At 41.7% G+C, this 16570-nt stretch overlaps 1 protein-coding gene across 9 annotated transcripts in view; it reads left to right on the plus strand.

The window, feature by feature from the left end:
* The first annotated feature begins 467 nt into the window (after window positions 1–467).
* Window positions 468–16570, plus strand: part of AP2A2 (adaptor related protein complex 2 subunit alpha 2) — a 73785-nt gene continuing 57682 nt past the window's right edge. For 3 of the 9 annotated variants that reach the window (XM_061610090.1, XM_061610085.1, XM_061610092.1), the window contains exon 1: window positions 469–763. In XM_061610090.1, the coding sequence (XP_061466074.1) occupies window positions 719–763 (45 nt within the window). In that variant the 5' untranslated portion in view covers window positions 469–718. Of the gene's footprint in view, window positions 764–16570 lie in introns of all 9 variants that reach the window. The other 6 variants (XM_061610091.1, XM_061610087.1, XM_061610089.1 and 3 more) reach the window with 3 other exon arrangements.

A 16570-nucleotide genomic window follows, 5' to 3' on the forward strand; every position in this document is an offset into this window, starting at 1 on the left:
GATTTGGATCAACCTTTGCTCACTGTTTTTACAAGTAATATTAAGGTTGCAATCCTATACACCTTACCTGGGTGTATAGGCCTGTTAAACTTTAAGGGGCTTACTTCTGAGTAGACATGTACAGGATTGCACTGTAAAGCTTACCTGGGAGTCGTTCCACCGAATTCAGTGGGCCTTACCTTACTTCTGAGTAGACATGCTTAGGATTGCACTCTTTAAAACAACGTGTTGGACTTGTGTGTTCTGATTCTGAGTACACGTGCATGAGATTGCGCTGATAAATCATTTTTTTGCACACCCAAACCCGTAATCCAAGAGTAAATGCCTACATAGTCTAGGTACTGCTCTATTTTACGCATGATAATTTGGGGTTGATCTCCTAGGAACGACTGCGGCCTGAGGCTGCGGTGAACTGGCACCCCGGCGCGTCTGCTTTGGCTGCCTTCCCATTCCCACATACCCTCCTCCGCACACGAGGTGGCGCTTCTAGGCCTGGTCTGGCAGCAGGCAAGGTTTGGGAGGCGACCGAGCCAAAGCGTCGCGCTTGCGCTCAAGAGAAGCGGCGGCGTGGGCGGTGAGGCGGCTTCAGAGGCTAAAGGTCCTTATAGCGAGTAGCGGCGGCGGCACCACTACTGCTACCACCACTAGCAGCAGCAGCAGTATACCCGTCGTGGGAATCTTTGCTTTGTCGCCAAGATGCCGGCTGTGTCGAAGGGGGATGGGATGCGAGGTCTGGCCGTCTTCATTTCGGATATCAGGAACTGTAAGTGCGTTAGTCCCGGGGAGGCGGTAGTGGTGGTCCTCATTGTGGTAGTGGGAAGAAGAGAGGGAGATCGTGCTTCAGTTGGGCAGGATGGGGGTGGTTAACCCCGGAGAGAAGCGGAGTCTCTTTTGCCAGACCGGGGGCGGTGGTATTTGGGGGCTGGTGCTTGCCTCTTTCGGGTGGGGCTCTCCTTCCAGCTCTTTGCGTCTTCTGCAGTGGCGGCAATTACTCGCCTAGGAAAGAGCTCCCTTGCTCAGTCTTGCAAAAGAGAGGGGGAAGTGGTGGTTATTCTCCGTATGGCTAGGGTGGTGGGAACTCGGATTCCTCCAGCAACGAGGGGGTTTAGTTTATGAGACATCTGTATGTGGGGGTGGTGGGGATGGTGAGTGTATGCCTGTCAAGCAGGGTTGTATTTGGAGTGTTTGCAGAGAGAGTGAAGAGCCTTGTTAATAGTCTTGTATGGTGGTTTTTTTGAAGTGGCGGTAGTGGTGTATGAATAAGGATTCTCTAACCCCTTTCCTCCTAAAATGAACTGTCTGGCTTGCAGAAATCCTGAAGAGTTGTTTTTGAAATCTCTTTAGAGAAAGGTTGTACATGCTGGTGTAATTCTGTATATTTTGCTTTGAAATAGAGATAATCAGCTGTCTCTCTTACTGGTGGGCTGTCTGTCTTTAAATGTTTGAAGCCAGGTGATGTGCCAGTTCAAATTCTCAGAATTGTTCCTAATTTCTTTTTTTTGGGGGGGGGCAGGGAGGCAAGGGAAGAAATGCACTGCAGCTAACAGGATGGAGGTATGAATGAGTGCTGGAAGTAGAGGCATCTGTAGTAGGGAAGAGAGCAGTTGGGCTCCTGCTAGGATGGGCGGGATATAAATCTAATAATAATTGTTTCTTGGAGGCCTCTGTATGAACCAGGAAACTTAATCCAATATGATAAATATGCCTGTTAGTAGGAAAGCATGAAACAGTAGGATAAGTACCTTAAAATTGCTTTGGCTTCTTGAGTTTTAGTTCTTGCCATCTTAGAAGGGGAAAATGTGTGTACCCCCCCCCCAAAAAAAACCTACCACTAGCATAAAACTCTAGAATATCTTGCTTTAAATCTCTTATTAAGAATGGTGTGTTCAAAACACATATTGTTTTCACTGGCCTCCTGAAATCCGATCCATTTTTACAACAACCTCATATAGCTGTATTGGTCTGCTCCTAACGCATTTGTTGCCTAAATGACTCTTCTTTTTTTAAAAAAATCCAAAACAGTAACAATTGAAACTGCACAAGCTTAACTGCATGCATTTAGAAGACAAGTTACTTAAATTGGTGCAGTTTCTGTGTCTGGGTAAGCCTGCAGTCATCTGAGGTCTTACAAATTCCCTGTTGCGTAGCTGACAAAATACTCCTCATCTTCTTTTGGCAGTATGGCCTATGCTTCAGGAGATATTTGAAAACAAAGTTAGAGAGGTCTGACTAAAGATCATTTGTGAACTGGCCTGTGTTAATCTAAGAATTGTTTAAAGAATGCTAATAGGTATGTCAGCTCATACTCTACAGATATTTATAACAATGAGGAATATATTCTAACGACTAGGAATAAATTACGAATGTTGCCTGTCAGAGATTTCTGTTGCTGCTTAAATCTGGCACGTGCATATATATTCTTGTTGCTAGAGAGAAGCTATCTGGTTCCCGGTATATAAGCTATTTGCTAGCAAGATGGATGAAAAGAAGTGAATTGATAATTAGGGTGCTTCCAGAGATAGCAGCTCCTCCATGAATCTATGGCCAAATCAAGAAGTGCAACAGGAAGTATCTCCAAATAGTAGTACTTCTTGTTAGAGTGTTGGACTACGACCTGGGAGAGCAGGGTTGGAATCCCCATGCAGCCATGAAGCTCACTGGGTGACCTTGGGCTAGTCATTGCCTCTCAGCCTCAGAGGAAGGCAATGGTAAACCATCTCTGAATACCACTTACCATAAAAACCCTATTCATAGGGTCGCCATAAGTTGGAATTGACTTGAAGGCAGTACATTTACATTACTAGCATAGGAGTGTGACACAATGATGGCTGGCGAGGTAGTACTATGTGCTGATCCCTGTATTTCACTTATACTAACTAATGTGGGAATAGAGATTGTCTCAGCTTCCATTTGATTGTGGGTATTAGGCACGCTGAATCAACATACCCATCACCTGCAAAAAATAAAAATACTGCTGTTGCTGGGGAAAACAACTCTTTGGAAGTGACCTTTCAGTCTCTGAGCATATTGATGTTGCACATTTGAGGGCTATTACCCAAATACCCAGTTTGATGAAGCTTGTCTGCCCAGCATGATGTACAGCTTGTCTGCCTTTTTATTTGTCAATGCAGTTTTTCTTATACCTATTTGGGAAAAAAGTCCTTTTGACATAGTAGAACTTGTGTGAGACTGGGCAGTTCAGGAAAAATTCTTGTGTATTTTGTGTGTACGTATTGAGAAAAATATCTCACATCTTGCATACTAAGCAGAAAGGTATTGAGCTATTGGAATAAAATTATCAAAATGCAAATGTTGCCAACGTTAATTCTTCATACATCATTTTTCTGAGGGGGATTAGTTGAAGAAATGTTTCATAATCTTATAGTATAGCTAATTTTCTTGGATCCATGTTCTGTGAACTGCATTTTGACAGGCAGAGGGAAGAAGTACTGTGGAGTCAGACCACTGGATTGGCATATAATTTGACTTTATGCAAATCTAATGTTCTGATTCATCATTGCCTCTCCTCCTTGCCTGTCAAAATACGGCACACAGGACATGGATACAAGATGATTAGCTTTACTGTAAGATTGCCTCATGTCTCCAACATATAAAAATAAATTAGAGGTTTATAGTAACATCATCCTTTAAGCAGAACCTTTAGAATGCATGTTTTGGATACTTAATGCCTGGGGGGAAAACCTACAGATGCATATTACATCACATTGGCCATATCTCCCATCTTCTGCATTGATTTAGAATATCCTTAAACCACAACAAAAATCGTATTGCACCTTACTGCTGGGAAGCAGTAAAATGACATGCTATAACTTGGATGTGCTCTGAAAAACTGGAGGACAGAAATTCTTGTTTAATTTTTTTATTTTTTTAAAAAAATCTGAACATATCAGTATTCTGATATGTTCTTCATTTACTTCTGATCACCTTTAATACTGTATGTATGTATGTATGCATTACATTTATATACTGCCCCATAGCCGAAGCTCTCTGGGCGGTTTACACCAATTAAAAACATTAAAAACAAATATACAAATTTTAAAACACAAAAGAATTTAAAAACACAATTTAATTTTTTTTAAAACAATTTAAAAACACATTCAAAAATGCCTGGGAGTTTCTTGACGTGGTGCCAAAAAGATAACAGTGTTGGCGCCAGGCGCACCTCCTCAGCATGATCATTCCATAATTTGGGGGCCACCACTGAGAAGGCCCTCTCCCTTGTTGACAGACTCCCAGCTTCCCTCTGAGTAGGCACCCGGAGGAGGGCCTTAGATGTTGAGTGTAGTGTACGGGTCGGTTCATGTCGGGAGAGGCGTTCCCTCGGGTATTGTGGTCCTAAGCTGTGTAAGGCTTTATAGGTTAAAACCAGCACCTTGAATCGAGCTCAGAAACATACAGGCAGCCAATGCAAGCTATATAATTTACCCATTCCTTAAGGTCCTCATCTAAGGTCCTCTTCCAAGCATCCCTTCCAAATGAAGTAAAGTGAGTAGCTATTGCAGGAGAGGACCTTCTGGGGAGTGGCACCCTGGTTATGGAACAACTTCTTCAGAGGGATTCACTTGGTGCCATCTCTATGGTCTTCAGAGTGCTAGGTGAAGACCTTTTTATTCAAACAGTATTTTCCACTGAAAGTAGTGCTTGTAATTGATGTGCTTGTACGCAGCACATTTGGTGCTTTTGCTTCATGTCTTTGTGCAACATATACGAATATGTTAAGTATTGTAAAGAGGGTGGAACCCAAAAAGTATAAATAAAATATCACTGCTACATAATAATAATAATAAAATAATAAAATTTTATTTAATTAGTCACCCATCTGTCCGCCTGGACGGACACTCTGGGCAACGTACACAATATAAATACATTATAAAAACATATACATACAACAATTTACAATATTAACAGCAATTCATCTAACCATCCTTCAATAATACATCTAGATGTCATTAATGATATTAAAAGTGTGTAAGATGTTGAGGCATGTGATTAATGCCACCATCCAATGTGGAAGTAGGCTTCATATAAAGCAGGAAAAAACCATTCTTAAATAGAAAACTGTTGTGGATCATGCATTTTCTTGTGTTGCTTTGACTTTCAGTTGAGCTAATTTCAGCAACACATTTGGGTTTTGCGAGTGATAAATGAATCACTTCATGTGCTCCATGATATGTTTACATAATCAATGTTTTGATATACCCTGTTGATTAGGATATACCTTGTTGATTAGGATACACAATTCCATAGTGTTTCATACACAGTGTTTTGTCACTTTGAGCACCTTCTGCACACCATATTTATGCACTTCCAGATGACTACAGAGGAGGCTGGCAATGTTTGTTTGTAATGTCTGAAGCTCTTCTGTGTCTGCAGTGAACTCTGATTTTTTTTCTCTGTCTTTTTAGCAGACACAGCAGGATTGCTGCTGCTTGTGGACATCTGTCATAGGGTACAAAAGATGGTTAGAGCAGGACCTGAAGGCAGCTTTATACCTTATGGCTCCTATGGGAAGCACCAGTGTTTTCTTCATTGGGTGTGTAAGGCTATTGGGAACGAATAATTTAATTGCATCCCTGTTAGTCTTGGGCCTCTGAATAGTCCTAAAAATTAAGTAAAATAATCTTGCTACTAAAATTTGAGGAAATTACTTTGCCCTTCTGTTAATGCTACTGTTTGTTATGGAGCAGGGCAGCAGTTGCCCTCAGCAGGAAGTCTGGGAATCTTCCAGAGACATAATTCAGAACCCCAACTCATTAGTCTAAACTCTGTACTATCTGAAGTGACACTTGTACAACTTGCTAGGTGAAACTGCCATTAATATTCTTCCTTTGCAACTTCTATATAAAGCTCCCATGATGTATTGGTAGATCCTGGTCCATCATTTTGGGAGCCATTTTTGTACAGTAGTAGCATTTCACCACCTCTTGGTGACTCGCCCGTTTAGACAAGCATTCCCCTGATCTAATAGTTTTCATTGCTATTTTAACTGTTTTAATTGTTTTGCTGTTTTAATGGACTTGTTTTATTGTACATTTTAATTATGGAAGTTTTAAAAGTTTTGATTTTATTATTGTGTAAATATATCCGTTTGTGTGGATATTTTTATAGTTGGTTTTATGCTTGTAAACTGCTTAAAAGCCATTTTAATGACTACATGGTATATAAATTAATGGATAATACAGTAGTGAATACAGGACTACTTTCTCTATAATATGTCTTATACAAAAATAGATGATAATTGTTGCTGGTTGGCTTGGTCTTTGAGTAATTGGAAGCAAGGATGGCAACCAAGATTTTAACCAAGAAAAGGTCTATGTCCTGCAACAGAAGGGCAAGAATGTATTCAGAGCAGCGACCTTGACCTTAAACACCCCCCCAGCTTTTATGAGTAATCAGTGCAGTTGATACAGGATTGGAATTGATCTCCTGGCCCCTGCCAGAACTCTGGTGGCTATTCTGGACCAGTTGACATTTTCCAGATTATCTTTAGGTAGCCCTGCATAAAGTACATTTTGGTAATCTACACTGAAGGTGACTAAGGCATGAATGTCTGAGGCTAGGTCCAAGTTCTCCAAATAAGGGCACAGCTGGCAAATAGGCTGAAGTTGTGAAAGGTGAGTTTGACACTCTGATTTCTCTCCTTGCTGAATCCCCATGTGCCATCCATGACACAGAATGAAGCTACTGTTCTTGTGTTGCCCACAGGGTTTCTGAATGTTGGTTATGGGATAGTCCTGGAATGGGAAGAGAAAGCTACATGGTTTTATCTGCCTGTCCAGTGAAGGAGGCATGCCTCTACAAAATATTTGTGTTCTTGATCAAATGCTTTACCTTTGGGGTCAATACCAATAAATGAATAACAAGATAATAACTTTGGTGGTTTGCTATTAGATAAAGTGTTTTTCCCCTCGTCTTCCAAATGACAGTAGTTTTCTGTGGAAAACTCAGATCAGTTCACCTCCCTTTCCATAATTTTTACATATGTACATAATTTGTACATATGCTGTCTGTGTACGCCATCCTTTCTTTTTCTGTATTTTGTTTGTCTCTTGCATTCCTGTAGTAGGTGTTCTTGGAAATGGCTACTGTTGGAGCACAGAAGTTTGGTGTGTGTGTGTTATGAATCTTTCTAGGTAGAGCTGCAAAATTCCAAGGGGAGCTTTTCATTATATATATATTCTGATGTTCAAGGCCCTGTATCACTGTATGCTAGATGGATCAATAATGTGACCAACATGGCTTCTACCCCCTCAGTTTGCCATGTCAATCACATACAATTTATTACTGCAAGATTTCTTTAGTACGTAAATTTCCTCCTGCATTAGCAGGTTTGTTATGGAAGGAACTACCAAAAGTTCTGATTGGTTATGTTAAAGCAAATATGGCCAGCTGGAACATAATTACTGTACAATGTTACTGTGTTAAAATAAAGTGGGGATGCGATGGTGGAAAGCAAGTAATAGCCTCCTAATCAAGCTTTCTGTGCAGCAAATTGTTGGTATATGTAAAAGGCAATTATGTTATGCCTAGATGAAAGATGTCTGCCTCGATTCAGGAGGAGGATGTAAGATTAGTCCAAAATGGTTTTTCAGTTTTCTTCTAATTTGATTTTAAAGTTACACATGGCAAAAGATGAAAGGAGGGGGTCCTTGTTCTTACTCCTCTAAGTAGGTATTTCAATGCACCTTAGGGTTTTTTTTGGGGGGGGGGAGATGCAAAGCCCACCATCTTAAATCAACTCTTGGGAAATCAGGATGCTTTTACTGGGTGTAGCCCAACCAAAGTTAGGCCCCACTTGATTTCAGTGGAACTTGCTGGCACTTCTATATCCGCTTACCTGGAAGTAAGTCCTGTTGAACTGAATGGGACTTCTCAATAGACTTGTATAGGCTTGTGTCATTAAATAAATTAGGCTAGATTGTGTGCATAACTGCATGGTGCTGCCATCTTCATTGCAGTTGCTTGATCTTCATTGTGTATTCTTTAAAAAACATTAGATTTGTAAGCTACCTCAAGTTTTTGGAGGAAGTAGAGTATAAATGGAATCTTGATGTTCAGAGTCAAACTCTTTAGAGAGGATCTAGTGAATCATTAATAGAATTCTGCTTGTGAAATCGGATTTTCCTGTCCCTACTCCTGTTGCATTAAGTTGTGCCTCCTTGACAAGCAATTCATGAGGTTATGTGGTATGGCTTGGAGAGCTGCAACAGAAGGGAGAACTGACAGAAATGGGAGGGAGGCTTCTGGTCAAGCAAGAGACCCCTGGCTCCCAGGCATAATTAATTGAAAGGCATTGTAATGAAGTCTTTCTTTCTACAGTAAAAGTGGTGTAATAAGCCATTGGCTGCTATGGAAAATAATTATTATCTGGCTATGTGAAGGCTTAACTCCCTTGTGCTTCAGCAACATTTTGGAATTGATTGTGTTATCGCTATAGGATTGCCAAGTCCTTATGGAGGAAATGAATTGTCATGTATTATGTTCTATATCAGCTTCTTTGCTATGTCTGGTCATGCATCCATCTACATCCTTATTAAATAGGCTAGCTTAGAAGCTGTAATTAAATGAAACTGTGTGTGTACAACAGAACATTTTTTGCTTGACTGGCAACTGTGTTAAGTTTTGAAGTAAATGTGTTTTGTCAAGTGATATTACCATAATTATGCATGCATTGCTTCAGGAAGGTGTCTTCTCCTCTACTCTTCCTTCTCCAAGTTATCTTCTCTTTGAGGTAGCCAAGGCAATCACAGTTACTATTGGTTTCAGTGTTTGTCTCCCTCCCCTGCTCCATTAAAAAGCAATTTTAATAAAATTATTTTGTGACTAAAATGGGTAACTCAACAGATAAGGCATGTTAGATACATGGAAAACAAGCACCAACATCGCAGTTAATATATTTAATTTATAATACTGAAAGAACGAAACCAAGCCATTTGGGAGAATCAACTTTTGCAGAAAAGTAATATAATATGGTATAAAGATATGCTGTCTCCTGTCTATCTCTAGCTGTACTCTCACACATATATGTATGTATAAAGTAACAGCAGAAGGGTTGTATCTTATCAAGAACATCTGGAAACTCCATGTATAACACCTTGCGTTCCTGGGAAAAAGTGTGATATAAATTAAAATTCTGAGTTTGTAAGAAACCTATGGTATGTAACAAAAACAGCTGTAGTGCTAAGACAGAAAGATAAAGCACTTCATACAAGTGAGCAACGTCTTAAAAATATGGTAAATGGGAGAAATGGTACTTGATAAGAACAAGGAAAGGATATAAGCCAGCCTTTCCCAACCAGTGTGCCTCCAGATGTTGTTGGACCACAACTCCCATCAGCCTCAGCCAGCATTGCCAATGGTCAGGAAGGATGGGAGTTGTGGTCCAACAACATCTGGAGGCACACTGGTTGGGAATAAGCAGTATAATAAATTTGTACAGAACTGCGTTTTCTTTATCCCGTGTTGGATAATAGAGCATTTTGTAGGAGTTATGCAGCCAACTAGACTAGAACCTTTGAGCTAAATGCCCTATGATTGTGAGTTATTTCTAGTTCAAAATGCATCATGTTTTTTCTTTGATCTTGTTTGTTTGGATGCCACCCTTGACCTGGTAGAAGGACACTGAAAGTCAACATTTATACTGGGAATCCCTTTAATCAGCTCTATTTTCATGTTAGGTTGATAAATCTACTAAAGTGGCTTGACTTACCTCCCCCCTCCCATCTTATCAGGCTTGGCCTGAATTCTGGCATTTCTGCTGCTGCCCCCCAATTTTGAACTGGGAGTCACTGAACAGTTTTGTAGTGCTTTACAACTAGCACAAGCTGCAGCTTTTTGTGGCTTTTCCATGTTCACATACAGTTGTTATGCTTTGTTATTTTTATATTTTTCATTTTTGCAAACATTTCCATTTATTGAAAAATATTGGCATCATTTCCAACATATTAAAACAATACAACATTTTATTTATTTATATGAAATATATATGGACTGCCAAATATTAGAGCAGGGCACAACAACACTAAACGATAACAAAAACAGTTTTCCAAAGTGGAATACAATACTGCTCATGAGTTAACTCATCCTCTGTGAAAGCCTGTAGAAACGGGAGATTTTCGCAGGGGTGGGAAGCCTCTGGGCCCAAGGGGTCCTCTTTGGACTGTGGGACCATTTCCCCAAGCCACAACCACCAGCTGATGTCACTAGTGATGTCAGCTGATGGGCAGGAGGACAGGGTTTAATCTGCTTTGGCTGCATGATCTTGTTCACAGGGAACAAGGCCAGGTGGCCAAGGTGGCAGGATGTAATCCCTGCTCACCAACTGAATGGGGATTAAAGCCTTGTGCAAAAACAACCTCACACGTGCTGCTGCAAAGAGGTTTTTTGCAAAGGCTTTAAGACAGATCCTATGCTCCCATTTGCTTAAACAGGATTTCCAAGTCTCCCATGTTTCTCTTAAGACTTTGTGATCAGGGAGTTAAAGGGGGAGGGGAAAGACTTAGAAGAGGCTTTTCCAAGTCTTGTCCCCTCACCTTTTAAGTCCCCAGGGGAATGAAAGGGAAGCACAGGGAGGTTTTGAAAACACTTTTGCAAGTCTTCCCATCCCCCTTTGCGGAGACGGTCTCTGCCCACCTGCCAATCATATGATGTCATATAATGTTCCCATGTGATTGAGAGGTGGGTGGCCCTGCCCACCTGTCAAATTTGGCCCATGAAGCAGATCCTGATAAAAATATGGCGTGTGGAGTCAGCCTGGGTTTTTTGCATCTGACAAAGGATGTACAATATTGGAGCCTGTGTAACTTAGATGGACAGTATGTTCCAAGAGGCAGGTGCCACTTTACAGAAGGATCTAGGCTGAGCCACTATAGAACAAACCTCCAGTGCATGTGGCAATACAATGAGGGCCCCCATAGATGATTGCAGTGAATGGGCAGGTATGTAGGACAATCTCTCTGATATTTGCCCCAAATTCTTTAGGCCTTTAAATTGTTGTGTGCCACCCCAATCTCTGAACGGTGAGAGACCTCCAGGGGTTCCTGCGTTTGCCCAGGGTTTGGTTTCCTTGGAAAGAAGGTCAATGGTTTGTTTATTTACACACATTCCAACCTGAGCTTAAGATGGAGGGGTTCAAAGCATCACCAGTCCAATAGATGTTTCTTTTCCAGCAGGCTTACAGGCTTACAGGAGGCATCTGAAAGCTGTGGTGCAGGCAGCCAGCCAGCCTCTCTGTGTGTCTCCGTTCCCCAGCCTTTCTTCCAAGTCAACTAAAAACACAAGCCTCTCTTTTTGCCCTCCGGGGGGGGGGGCTCCTGAAGAGTTTCAATAACAATAGGATCTCCCTGACCCATTTGCTAGTTAATGGGGACTTGATAGTCTTCTTTGTTGGACTAATGGGTCTATCTGACCAGCAGAGCCCACCTCCAGGTGCAGGGTCCCAAATCAGAGTCTGGAAAGGGGACTCACAGAAATTTTCTGTCTCAGCCCCCAGACCCATAACACTGTACACTAAAACTAGGACCTTAAATTTGGCTTCGTAGCCAGTCCATTTCCCTCAGCAAAGGTGTTACATGTTGACGGACTGCAATCTTAGTCACAAACTATGTCATAGAGTTCTGTGGGAACTGCAGTTTGCCAACCAGACATAAGCCCTACATAGAGAACATTGCAATAGTGCAAAATTACCAATGCATGGACTACTGCAGCCAAGCTATCCTTATCTGGGAGTTGTCATGACCCCCAGTCAGCAAGAGTGGATGGGCGCAGGCAAGACAGAGGATGAGGACACGGACTGGGACGAATCACTTGAGGAGGGGGCTGGCAACAGAACAGACTTAGAGGGTGCCCCAACCCCTGTTTTGGACTCCACAGCCCCCACAACTCCAGACCCCCGTGCAGGAGCTCAGCCAGACCTGTCAGATGCTTCCCAGCCAGGAACACCTCTACCTCCTCTGCCTGAACTGACAGTTAGCAGCCCCCCTCCATCGGAGGAGGAAGAGGAAAGACTGGCTGAAGCTCCACCTTCGCCCCACTGTTGGAGACACTTAAAGTGGGAATTTCAACAGACTCAACTAAGGAGGAGCCTCTGTTTGCACATGTGTTCCCAACCTACTTAAGAGACTGGGGGGGGGGGGACACCCAGTTGCTGAGTCAAAGTCTCTGGTCGCGAAGTCATGCTTAGCTAGTGCTAGAAAGAAACTAAGTTCCTAGAAAGAGTAATTAGTTTCATGAGGCGCTCTGCATTGCAACTGTCTATCTCTTAAATAAAAAAAGAAAACACCACTGTGGAGTCTGAGTCTCTCAACTTCAGGCAGGACAGGAGTGGCCCTAGGTGGCACACCTACTAAAGCCGCTTAAGAAAAGCACTTCTAGTCACCACTTGAGCCTCCAGTGACAATGACAGATCAAAGAAAATTCCCACACCATGTACCTGTTGCTTCAGAGGGAGTACAACCCCATCCAGACCAGGTAACATCTATATTCTGGAAAGGAGAATCGCTCACCCACAGGGCATCCATCTTACCAGGATTCAGCTTCAGTGTATTGGCCCTCATTCAGCCCACCACTGTGCCCTGTCCAGACTCTGGCTCTAGGCTTGCACCGTCACATTTAATTCTGATGTGATACAGTTGGGTGTCATACTGATTATAGTTTGCTACAATTCTCTTAATGACTGAACCAAATGGCTTCAGATAAATGTTAAATAGCATGGGGGATAAGATGGTGTCCTGTGACATCTCAGAGCATAGTTCCAGGTGGCTTGACAAGCAGTCCCTAGTGCTACTTCTTGAACCCTATCCTGAAGGTAAGAACCACTGAAGAACAATGCCCCCAATTCCCATCTTGTAGATTTCCAATTGATCCAGAACTGTACAAGAAGCCAGTGTTTCAGCTCTGTGACTGGCTTTTGCCTTCTCAGGAGTGTGTGATCTTAAAAACAGCTTTTTCCCTCCAAGGCTTAGTTGAACATATCATTTGAAGTTAATTGTGCAAAACAGAGAATGCTCTAAAAAACATTTAAAAGGGAGGGGGGAGAGAAAGAAGCATGTATCCTTTGTAAACCTAGTAGCTTTTAATCCATTAGCCTGGCTTACATAGGTTTGAAAACTGAAATTCAACTGAACTGAGTGGTCATGAATTTCTCCACACGTATTAACTTCTTGTTTAAAAACGGATTGACCATCTGGAACAAAGACAGAAGAAGCTGTGTGGTGCAGTAATCTGCAGGGAGCACGTCACAAAAGATAAACCTCTGCTGCTGAGAACAAGTAACACAAAATGAGCCACAAAGGCATGAGGGGATGACTTGTTCAAACTTATGAGGATGTTGTTTCTAGAATTAATAAATTATGTTTGAATAAATAAAAAGTTGGGGTCATAACATGTACACTTAATGAATTGGAGAAAGTGCTGTATTTAATGGCTCCAAGAGCCATATTTTGTTTGAATGATGTGGTGCCTTTTGTGTGGTGAGGTTGTTTTTGCTTGCAGTACAGAAGAAGAGCCTGCTGGATCAGGCCAATGGCTCATCTAGTCCAGCATCCTGTTCCCACAGTGGCCAACCAGCTGCCCACGGGAAGCCCGCAAGTAGGACCTGAGCACAAGAGCACTCTCCCTTCCTGTTGTTTCCAGCAACTGGTATTTGGAAGCATGCTGCCTCCGATTATGGAGGCAGAGCATTGCCTTGTGCTATAAAGCATAGCAGTAGTGCCAAAAGGGCTTTAAAAGGGTAGGAGGCAGGGCAGGAAGCCTTCCTTGAAAATGTTTCCCATGAAGGTGGCTCTCAAGGGTGAGCTGTAACTGCTTGGCCCTTCTCACCCTAAATTTAATCATTCCCTCTCCTTCTGCTATTTAGGCTGTGAGGATCAGTTCTTAGGTACCTAAATGGTATTGCTCATGTACAAGAGGGAGAACCCCAAAGTTTGTAGAAGTACAAAGAAGTCTTTGGGGAAAAACCCTGAGGAGGGCAGACTTCTGATGTCCAGGATCCACTTAGTGTTTTACTAGAACCCTAAGATCCACTTAGTGTTTTGCTGAGAACCGTAATTTTACTAAGAACCCTAGGTTCCCTGCAAAGGACAGAACGAAATAATTTTGAGCCCAGGAATTTGTTTTGAATACCAGAACTGAAGTGAGCTCACTGTGTGTTTCACCAAAAAATCTACTCTTGGGTAGTAAACAAATGGGACATGGAAATCCTTACCAATCTTCTTTGAATCCCCTAAAGATCTATTTCCTGCCCACTCCTTATCTGTTCTTAATGGCTTGGATCAATTATCCATTAATAGAGAACTTGACACTTTATATCTCTTACCCGCACGTGCACACACGCACACACACACACACGTGTTGTGTCTATTTGTGAGCTATCCTATTTATGTAGTGTCCAGCTAAGACTCTGGATTTGGAAGATAAATGACTTGCTGAAACTTTAATTTGCTTTACAGACAGAATTTTATAATATAAATATTGACCAGATGAGTGCCAAGACGTACATTTACATCCTGCCTATTCTACGTATGTTTGAGAGCGCCCCTGGAACTAATTGGTAATGTTGGGCCTGTTCTGGAGGAAGTGGTGGGTAGAAGGAGTTCCATCACAGCCATCCTTTCTCACAGAGGAGCAGGCCTCATCCAGATCAGATCTGCAGTGAAGAGGAGAAGCAGTGGTGGTTGGGCAAGTCTGTTATCCCCCCTCCCAAATCTTCCCCTGCCAATGATAGAGATGGAAATCTTGAAGCTGTGGCAGGGGGTGGGGGTGGAGAACACTTTTTTAGTGGTGGGGGGATAAAATGCAATACACTTTATACAACCTAAACCCATTTGACTGCAATAACAACATAAAATTTGTAAGTTATCAATTTAGTTAGCACGTACAGTTGTGCTATTTTGGCATGTTTATGAAATTTACAGAGCAAATGTTTACTCAGAAGCAAGATTCGCTCTGTGTAACGAAGCTTACTCCCAGGTAAGTACGCATTGGATGACACCCTCAAAAAGTGTAAATGTTTTGGATTTGTAGTAGGGTATCTATGATGGTCTTCTGAAGGGAGAAGTTAAATGTTTGAGGAAAGGACCAGATCAGAAAGGACAGCAGATGCAGGATACTATTCCAGTAACTCCAAAGAAGATCAAAAGGTCACTTGAAGAAGGCTGCTGGAATTTTCAAATGATGAAGGTCCTATATAGGTTCATTTCATAAAGAAGGCAACATCTTCTAGGTGCAGAAATGGGCATGTATATGGCCACATTACACATGGGAATTCTCATTCTCTAATGCTGTATATTAATGCAGTAATTATCGAACTATTGCCTTAATATCCCATGCAAGTAAAGTAATGCTCAAGAGTCTACAACAAAGACTCTTACCATATATGGAGTGAGAAATGGCAGACGTCCAGGCTGGATTTAGAAAGGGAAGAGGCACCAGAGATCATATTGCAAACATACGTTGGATAATGGAACAGGAATTTCAGAAGAAAATCACCCTGTGCTTTATAGATTACAGCAAAGCCTTTGACTATGTAGATCATGAAAAACTATGGAATGCTTTAAAAGAAATGGGGGTACCACAGCATCTGATTGTCCTGATGCGCACCCTATACTCTGCACAAGAGGCTACTGTAAGGAGAGAATATGCAGAAAGCAATTGGTTCCCCATCAGAAAGGGTGTGAGACGGGTGTATTTTATCACCCTATTTATTTAATCACTACACAGAACATATATGAAAAGCAGGATTGAACCAAGATGGAGGTGTGAAAATTGGAGGGAGAAATATCAGTAATTTAAGATATGCAGATGATAATACCATACTACTAGCAGAAACCAGTAATGATTTGAAACGAATGCTGATAGCACAAAAGGAGGACTACAGCTGAACGTCAAAAAGACTAAAGTAATGACCACAAAAGATTTATGTAACTTTAAAGTTGACAATGGGAACAATAGTCAAGAAATCAGAAGAAGGCTAGGACTGGGGAGGGCAGCTGTGAGAGAACTAGAAAAGGTCCTCAAATGCAAAGATGTATCACTGAACACTAAAGACAGGATAATTCAGACCATGGTATTTCCAATCTCTATGTATGGATGTGAAAGTTGGACAGTGAAAAAAGGATAAGAGAAAAATCAACTCATTTGAAACGTGGTGTTGGAGGATAGCTTTGCAGATACCATGGACTGCGAAAAAGACAAATAATTGGGTGTTAGAACAAATTAAACCAGAACTGTCACTAGAGTCTAAAATGATGGAACTGAGGTTATCATACTTTGGACACATAATGAGAAGGCATGATTCAGTAGAAAAGACAATAATGCTTGGAAAAACAGAAGGGAGTAGAAAAAGAGGAAGGCCAAACAAGAGATGGATTGATTCCATCAAGGAAGCCACAGACCTGAACTTACAAGATCTAGACAGGGTGGTGCATGACAGACGCTCTTGGAGGTCGCTGATTCATTGGGTTGCCATAAGTCATAGTCGACTTGGAGGCACATAACAACAATGCTGTACATAAAGCAAAATACTAACTTCACATTTTGAGTGAATAAAAAC

The sequence above is a fragment of the Rhineura floridana genome, chromosome 2, assembly GCF_030035675.1.
Source record: "Rhineura floridana isolate rRhiFlo1 chromosome 2, rRhiFlo1.hap2, whole genome shotgun sequence".
Taxonomy (NCBI): domain Eukaryota; kingdom Metazoa; phylum Chordata; class Lepidosauria; order Squamata; family Rhineuridae; genus Rhineura; species Rhineura floridana.